We start from the raw sequence: 8,585 nt of genomic DNA, 5'->3' as shown, positions 1-8,585 counted from the left end.
GGTGCAAGCCTAAACTTGACCATGTGGCATTAACTCTTAAAAGTTAAAAGAAGGTGTTTACATCAAACAGTTTTCATTGACTTCTCTCCCCATAGTAATACATTGCCTGCACCACTAAATTCAACCTGAAGCCCATGTGGGTTATGAATGTCTTATGAACCTGTCTTCCATGACAATCCATCAGGCCACTATGAGGTCTACCTGTGTTGATCCTAAGCTTCCTGAAGCAACCGTAAGTGATTAATGCACCCTAAAAGTGTTTTGATATACATAACTTGCAATTATGAAAATCACTGCATTCAACCCTGTGTAGATCAGTCAATTCTAAACATAAAGACTTAAAACTCAGGATTCTGTAAGAGCCTACCCCAATGAGGATATGTGTTCACGTTCAGCTTCCTGTGCCAACCGGAAGTGCCTTCAAATGGTGTCATATGCGCTGTTTCAAGGGTTAAAAAGGTCAGATCTTTTTAAAACTTCATATGTGTGATTAAGCAACCCTCATGAACTGTAAATCAGTCATTTTCCCCAGAAGATGTCAAAGAAAAGTTCTCACACACACACACACACACACACACACACACACACACACACACACACACACACACACACACACACACACACACACACACACACAGCTTGGACGGAGGGACACAGTGTGGTGTGTAGAGACAGACAGAGCCTGCAATAGTTAACTTTGTTCAAACTATTAAAGAACCGTCAGACCTAGAGTTCTGAAACTTTAGAAACCTGTTCTACAGCTCAGGTCGATAGTGCGTGGTGAGTTATGGGGCTCTAGAAGGTTCCTTGACCTAGAAACAGCCTCATACATTTGAAATGACTTCAATTCACTTTGACCATTACGGAAATGACGACATTAGGTAAGTCCCAGAGTCACAAGACTAGGTCCATTGAAACCGGCTCGGCCCATAGAGACGGACCTCAACGTTTCTGCCCGATAGCTCATTCAGGGACCCCACCCCGTAGCAAGGCATGGAAAAAAGTGGATTTTCAGCACCAATTAAGGTCTTGCTCGGGCACCGAATGACCTATCGAGCTGAAACTCCCTCATCATATATGACAAATAGACCATCTAGGTTGATTCATGGCTTAACATAGTGCTATATATAATTTTGGCAGAATAAATGCCTTTTGGACATGGTTCACTGACTTTTGGGTTTGTAACATCCTGATTTGCCACTTTCAAAACTTTAATATTGCACTTGGACATTTCTTATGGCCTTTGGCAAAAAAAAACAGTGACTTTTGACTTCCTATGAAATCATATTGCAAATGGACAAAACATATGCCCTATGGACAAGTTTAAAAAAAATGAAATATGACAAAAGTATATTCATACAGTTCTTACACATGAGTAATTGACACAAAATCGAAAGAATTTCGATAAACAGTCCAGAAAGCACTTTTTTAAGGGAGTGTTCAATTTTTCAAAATTTTACTCTTGGGTCTTGACTTGTGTTACATTTGCAATATGAAAAATCACAGTGGAGCGCACTCGCCATCTGTTGGATTTTTGGAATGCTACACTTGGCATTTGCCATATGGCATTTGCAATCAACTTTGATTGAAACAACGCCGAATTGAGTGGTATGTTTCGTACGGTGTCAATGACTTCCCATTCATTTTAGTTTCTTATTCATCCCTTTACATTTGTGTGTATAAGGTAGTTGTTTTTGTATAAGGTAGTTGAAATTGTTAGATTACTAGTTAGATTTTACTGCATAGTCAGAACTAGAAGCACAAGCATTTCGCTACACTCGCATTAACATCTGCTAACAATGTGTATGTGACCAATAAAATTTGATTTGAATTTTTGCAAACAATGAACAAAACAAACAAATCCCCTGTCAAGATAATACATTGTACAAGTTAAATCACGTCAAAGCCAAGAGAGAAATTACACAACATATTTCACAAGCAGCAACTTTTCATTAGGTATGAAACACTTTTTCCCCAAACATTGCAACCAAAATGTATTCCAAAAGCTATATTTAAATGAAGTTCTACAGAATCCACAGAGGAGACAACGCAATAGCTGCCAGCTCGCTAACTTAGGCTGCTTTTACACAGGCAGACCAATTCAGATCCTTTTTTTACTCATTTGTCTTTTGACCAATCACATCAGATCTTTTCAAATCAGCTCTTTTTCAGAGCAGATCTGATTGGTCAAAAGACTAATTAGTGAAAAACAAGATCAGAATTGTGCTGCCTGTGTAAACGCTGCCTTACTGCCTTGAGTTGTTGATATATCAGCTGAGTGTATATTTATAACCTGAACAGCCAGTTGTCATCACTGTTTGATTGATTGATCATGTTCATCTGCATGTCATTGTGGTGTCATAACGTTAGCCCTCTTTGTGTGAATTTCAAAAGTCTTTCCTTAACTCTTCGCGTCCTCTGTCCTCACCTTGGTTGTTTTAAAATCTGTCCGCTCCACAAAGACATACAGCTGAGAATGATCAATCAATAAGCCAGTGATTGGATGGCAACTGCAGGTTCAGGCAATAAATACACACCAAGCTGGTACGTCAACTAAGCATGGCAGTAAGGCACTGAGCTACTAATTGCTTTGTCTGGGCTGTTGGTGGGTTAAGGCTTTGATATGGCTTTTGGAATTAATTTGGGGTAAGATTCTTTGACCAATGTGTTTCAGGTCAACTGCAAGGTTGCTGCTTGTATTTGGAATGTGGATGTGTAATGGCAACTTCTTTTCTTGACAGGATTGTGTTCCTTTGCTCATTGTTTGCAGAACACTCAAGTTTTACATGGGCTCCACGTGGTAAGGCATGAACACAAAACGTTGTCACTTTTGTCAGACCAACCTTCAAGTTTGGCACTGAATCTATAACTTCCCTTCTGTTTAGATGCCCAGAGACTAAGAGGCTATGGGTTTTCTGGCTCTTCCAGAATGGAAGTTGAGCAGAGGCAAACAGGTGGCAGCTATCCCCAGGATCAATTCAGACCGGCCTCTCACACTTCTGGTTCGGTCCAGAGTGAAGCTACTTACCGCGGGACTGGATACAACACACTCGGAGGCTTTGCTCCAAGCTCCTCCAGCCAGCCCCAAGGGGCTCTGGATCTATCCCCAGCAGCTTTACCTCCGCCCAGACAAAGGGTAAGAGGACCCGTGCCAAGAATACTGACATTAGCCTCTCTGGTTCTATAGCCAGTGGATCCTCTGTCAGCCACAACAAGCATCAAACCAAGGCCAGCAGAACCTATGGTCAAAGTGTCACTGACCCCAGTGCATTAAGGCCAGTTTCAAGTTGGGAGGTAAAGAGAATCCAGGCCAACACTCTTCGTACTGTACAGCCTCACTCCGGCAGCTCTGGACTAGTCCAGAATCCTGATGTTGTGTTTAATGTCCAGAGTAGAACTGCCTCTAACCTGAAACCATCTACTCCTAACTATGGCTCTACCCAGAGTGAATTCAAGTTCTCCACCTCCAGACAACCCAACCAAGGCCAGACTCTGAGTAGAGGAGCCCCCAGCCTCTATGGTCAAACTGCCACCCACACCACCTCCCTCACCCACTATGTCCAGGACCTGAAGCAAGGAGCAGCTTCCCTTCCCTGGCTTTCAAGGGACCAATGGAGATCTCTGCCCGGTCAATTTCCACTCCTGACTGTGAAGTTCCCTCAAGTGGTTCTTCACAAACTTCATTTAGACCAGGTCCTCTGCGTTTTGGTTCTACTGAAGGTGGGAGTGCAACAAACGCCTACAAGCCTAGCTTCTCCCAAGATGTCATGCAATACCAGAGCAACTCTGCCAGTAGAAGTGTTTCAACTTCCAATCAATATGCCCAAACCTCTGGCCAGAGAATAGATGGAGCCTCTACCTCAAGTCGCGGCATGCCCACTTCTAGCCTGGCCTCTCGCTCCAGTCTTTTTCGCCCCAGCTCTACAGCTAGTGGAAACTCCTATGGCGCCTACAAGCCTGGCTCTGACCTTGGTGCAACACCAAGCCAAAGCCTGTTTACCTCTAACCAAGGTGGAAGGGGTTCAACATACAGCCAGAATCTCCTTGCAAAACCTGCCCAAGGGAAGTACGGACAAATGTCTGCTCAGTGGGGGAGCTACCAGCCCAGCTATGCTGCCAGTAGTGGGCCAGTCTCCAGCCTCTTCAGTTCTACCCAGGCTGCCAGTTCTTCAACATTCATCCAGAATGCTCCTGCCACAGCCCAGAAGCCAAGTGGCTCTAAACCTGTCCCCAGTCAACGCTATCAGCCCAGCTATTTGTTCAATGCAGTGAAGTCCAACACTAGCTCTGCCAGACGTCCCACCCAGAGCCTCTTGTCTAGCAGCTATGGCCCTACCCAGAGCAGGACCAGCAGTGCCAGCTCGATCAACCCTCGCCGCTTTGCCCTGACCATGCACAGCATCCCAGAATTGTACGGCGGATCTACAATCCACCGGCTCATAGACCCTACTCGGTAGGAGTAGTGCCTCCCCTAGCCACTCAACCCAGCTCTTCAAGTGTCAGCAAGCCACAGCCAAACCACTATCTGCCAAGCAGAAAGGCCCTAGCACAACCTAAATTGAGTCCAGAGCTTTAGGGGAGTCCAGAACATGACGAAGTGGGATCTGTAGCCACCAGTTGAGGTGAGATTTCAGTTTCTCTGTATTTTTATGCCATTTGGGCTGTTTAGCTTTACATAGGCAGTTCATTGATCTTTTTGCGATTGGCGTAGTCAAAAGATCAGAATTTGGCTGCCTGTGTAAATGCAGCCTTGGCACCTGTCTTTGCATTCATGTATGCTTGTTACTAATCTTTTTGTCTTCTAGGTGCTGTGACCTGGAAGTGTTGTCAGGACTTCTCTACTTCAATTGTTTTAAATAAAATTTACTAATACATATTAGTCTTTATCTATTTAATTGTTTTCAAATGTTTTGAATGCCTTCAAAGGGATGTCAGTGTTGTGGTAGTTAGGTTGCTTGTTCCAGTAGAAGAAATGTTGGCTCTCTGGCATTTGACAGGATCTTTTGCATCACTGGACCTCTGCAATCAATGAGCCTGAATCAGAGTTTTGGGCCTGATGCCCTTAATATTAATGGTGACTCTAATGCACTTGCTTTCTATCTCACTAAACCCTCCTGAAAGTTCTCTGAAGTATTTCATTAACCCCCCCCCCCCCCCTCTCCAAAAAAGTAAATGAACGTTTTTTTTTCCATTGTCTGATCATCCAGAAAATGACAAACTACTTGTCACATACGCTGACTACAAGTGTGAATTTTGCCATAATGTTTACTTGCAAGCCCCTTTCATTTTTTAAAATGAATTGTTCAGCAGTCTTATAGCTTGAGATGCCATTAAGCTGTTGAGGAGCCTTTTGGTCCTAGACCTGGCACTCCGGAACCGCTTACCGTGCGGTAGCAGAAGTTTAACTTGGACTGCAACCGATCAGGAGGCTCTTGATGGTGCAGCTGTAAAGCCTTCTGGGGACCCATGACAATTCTTGTCAGTCTCTTGGGGGGGGTTGTCGTATCCTCTTCACGACTGTCTTGGTATGTTTGACCCATGAGAGTTCTTTGTCGACGTGGACACCAAGGTACTTAACTCTCGGCCTGCTCCATTACAGGCCCGTTAATAGGGCTTGTTCGGCCCGCTTTTTCCTGTAGTCCACGATCAGCTCCTTAGTCTTGCTCACGTTGAAGGATAGATGTTTTTCTGGTACCACTCTGCCAGTTCTCTGCCCTCCCGAAAGGCCGTCTCGTCGGTATCAGGCCAAACATTCCTGTTACTGAGCTCAGCTCCATGTTTCAAAATGAGTGGTACATCTTGCCTCATATCTTATGTTAGCATAGCCAATATACATCTAATAATATGACTGTCAGAAAGGACACAGGAATAGCAGCATTGTCATTGGAGTATTTGCATGTGTGGGTTCTATAATGGAATTTCACCTTGCAAACCTTGTACCCAGAATGTCACTAATTGCTTGTTTGTGCCTGCTTGACCAAACTGAATCAAACATCACCAGGTATGCTCCATATGGAGACACAGGACACTTTTTCTCTCTTGCTCTTCCCCACCAGTCTGGTAGGTGTCAATCTGATTGATGGGGATCATTACTGTCCCTGCTGGAAGCGTGTGAGCAGGAGGAGCCAGTGTGTGCCATCAGGCCCCCTATCCATGATGAGGATATCTGTCACATTGTCACACTTTCACCCTCACGTCTTATCAGACACATGACACATTTTTTTAGGAGCTGTTTCCTTTCCTCTCTTTTTCCATAACGCCTGGCAACATTCACAAGAAAGAAAAATAAAGAGAAAAATTACGTTCACGCAGAATACAGAAATATAAAATAAAATACAAATAAATCTTTCATTGGCATCAGCAGAAACGATCTTGTTGACAGGACCTTTAGACAGAGGGTAGATTTGCAGGAAGAGGAGAAAGGTGTCTTAAATCATACTGAAAATGAGTTCTATTAATTAATAAAGGATGGAGGTGACTCTTCTGTTCTCTCTAATGGGAGACAACACTCTCTTCTCTATTCGTCAGGCCATTCAACAATCTGCTTCACCCATGATATTTCATCATCATAATAAGCATACAACGTACTTATTGGCTTTATTGGCATGGGAAACATATGTTTACACTGCCAAAGCAAATGGAATAGACAATAAACAAAAGGAAATAAACAATTCTTTCTAATTTGCATTCATTTCTTGCAGGTCAGAAATGTTCTGGTCTGGTGTTCTACTTTTTATTTCATTTTATTTTACATTTATTTAATTAAGCAAGTCAGTTAAGAACAAATTCTTATTTACAATGATGGCCTACCCCAGCCAAACCCTCCCTAACCCTGACGACGCTGGGCCAATTGTGTTTACTAATACCACAACTAATAGGTAATGCTGGGGCTGGGGCTTTCTGCTTGGCAGGTGCAGTGTGGTTTGGCTGTGGCTTGCTGACACTTGCAGAGCTGGGTTTGGAGTGGCTAGAGGAGGAGGCACTACTTCGAGGCGACAGACACAAGCTCCACCGTAGTATTCTGCGATGTTGTGGATGGTGGCCAGGGCGAAGCGTTGAGGGGGTGGTGGAGGTACCACTGCTAGTCCCACACTTGGTAAGGCCATAGCTTCTAGAGGAGAGGCTTTGGGTAGGGCGGCAGACCTAGGGTTGGACTTCACTTACCTTAAGGGAACATTTTGACATTTGCCATATGGTTAGTGAGAAAGTCCACATTGCAAATGTACGGCCCTTACTAGACGTCCGACAACATTTCTAAAATTGGAGGACAGCGTCGGGCCGTGCAGCAGGGCCGGATCTTCCAGGAAGTCATCAAACGAAGTCTCTCGGACATTCGGTTTTCGTTTAATAAAACGTTCAAATTTTGGTCATTTTTCCGCTGTCCCGGTAAATCCCACAAGAGGACGAGTAGAATCATATTGCAAATGTACAAAACATCACCAATCACGACGTGGCCTTATCTCCTAAACGGAAAAGACTTCGAAGAAGAAACTTGGTGAGCATAGGTTTGGCATAATGGGCAGTTGGCCCCGAACAAGATGGCGTCCAGGCCTCAACATGATTAAAGGTCAAAAATGAAAATAGAGCAATAATTTCTCCGCTTCACATCAAAGTAAATGAACCTACGGTGTCAATAAAAAAAGAACCAGCTATTTATCTTCCAGGCTTGTTTTCGAGTTGCTGTGCGTTTTGTTGCCAACCTATTTTGCTACCTGACAACTTTACGGTTTTCACTTTTTAATTACCGTTCATATATTTATTTATTTTTACCTCAACTTTTTCACTCCGGACGCTTTATCTGGACACGATTCGTCAGGACCTCCAACAGCCGAAGCTAAGTAGTAACATTAACATGATGCCTTCTAATTGCAGTCGCTGTACTCGCCTTACGGCGAGGATAGCTGTGCTGCAAGCCCAGCTTCAGACGCAATCGTTAGGCAAGGGTAATTTCAGTGTAGGAAAGGATGAAACAGCGTCTGTGCCACCAGTAAGTACAGATAGTTGTAGAAATCCCCTGGCACAGTCCCCGCAGCCGGACAACTTTCTCACGGTTTCTGGAAGGAAATGCTGTCGGAACGCTCAACCGGTGTCGCTCATTCAGCCGACAGAAACTTTCAACCGGTTTTCCCCAGTAAGCAGCGGGTCGGAGTCAGAGGCCGAGTCTTCTCTGGTCTCTACTCCTCCCGTTACGGGGTCTGAGACGCCGAAGCTTCCCACCATTAGCTCTGACAAATTGAAAAGTTTCCTGAATTCCTATCGGACCTTGTAGTCATAGCAGATAATATTCTAATCTTTGGTGACTTTAATATTCACATGGAAAAGTCCACAGACTCACTCCAAAAGGCTTTCGGAGCCATCATCGACTCACTGGGTTTTGTCCAACATGTCTCTGGACCCACTCACTGTCACAGTCATACGCTGGACCTAGTTTTGTCCCATGGAATAAATGTTGTGGATCTTAATGTTTTTCCTCATAATCCTGGACTATCGGACCACCATTTTATTACGTTTGCAATCGCAACAAATAATCTGCTCAGACCCCAACCAAGGAACATCAAAAGTCGTGCTATAAATTCACAGACAAC

At 44.1% G+C, this 8,585-nt stretch overlaps 1 protein-coding gene across 1 annotated transcript; it reads left to right on the top strand.

The window, feature by feature from the left end:
• The first annotated feature begins 3,596 nt into the window (after positions 1 to 3,596).
• LOC115118502 (uncharacterized) lies at positions 3,597 to 4,876 on the top strand. The gene is made up of 2 exons (XM_065017787.1): positions 3,597 to 4,622; positions 4,806 to 4,876. The coding sequence occupies exon 1, from the start codon at positions 3,612 to 3,614 to the stop codon at positions 4,455 to 4,457; it is 846 nt and encodes a 281-aa protein (XP_064873859.1). The 5' UTR covers positions 3,597 to 3,611; the 3' UTR covers positions 4,458 to 4,622; positions 4,806 to 4,876.
• Positions 4,877 to 8,585: the final 3,709 nt, after the last annotated feature.

The sequence above is a fragment of the Oncorhynchus nerka genome, linkage group LG4 (genome assembly GCF_034236695.1).
Source record: "Oncorhynchus nerka isolate Pitt River linkage group LG4, Oner_Uvic_2.0, whole genome shotgun sequence".
NCBI classification, from domain to species: domain Eukaryota; kingdom Metazoa; phylum Chordata; class Actinopteri; order Salmoniformes; family Salmonidae; genus Oncorhynchus; species Oncorhynchus nerka.
The sequence above is the reverse complement of the archived record's forward strand: the minus strand, read 5'-3'. Positions and strand labels throughout refer to the sequence as shown.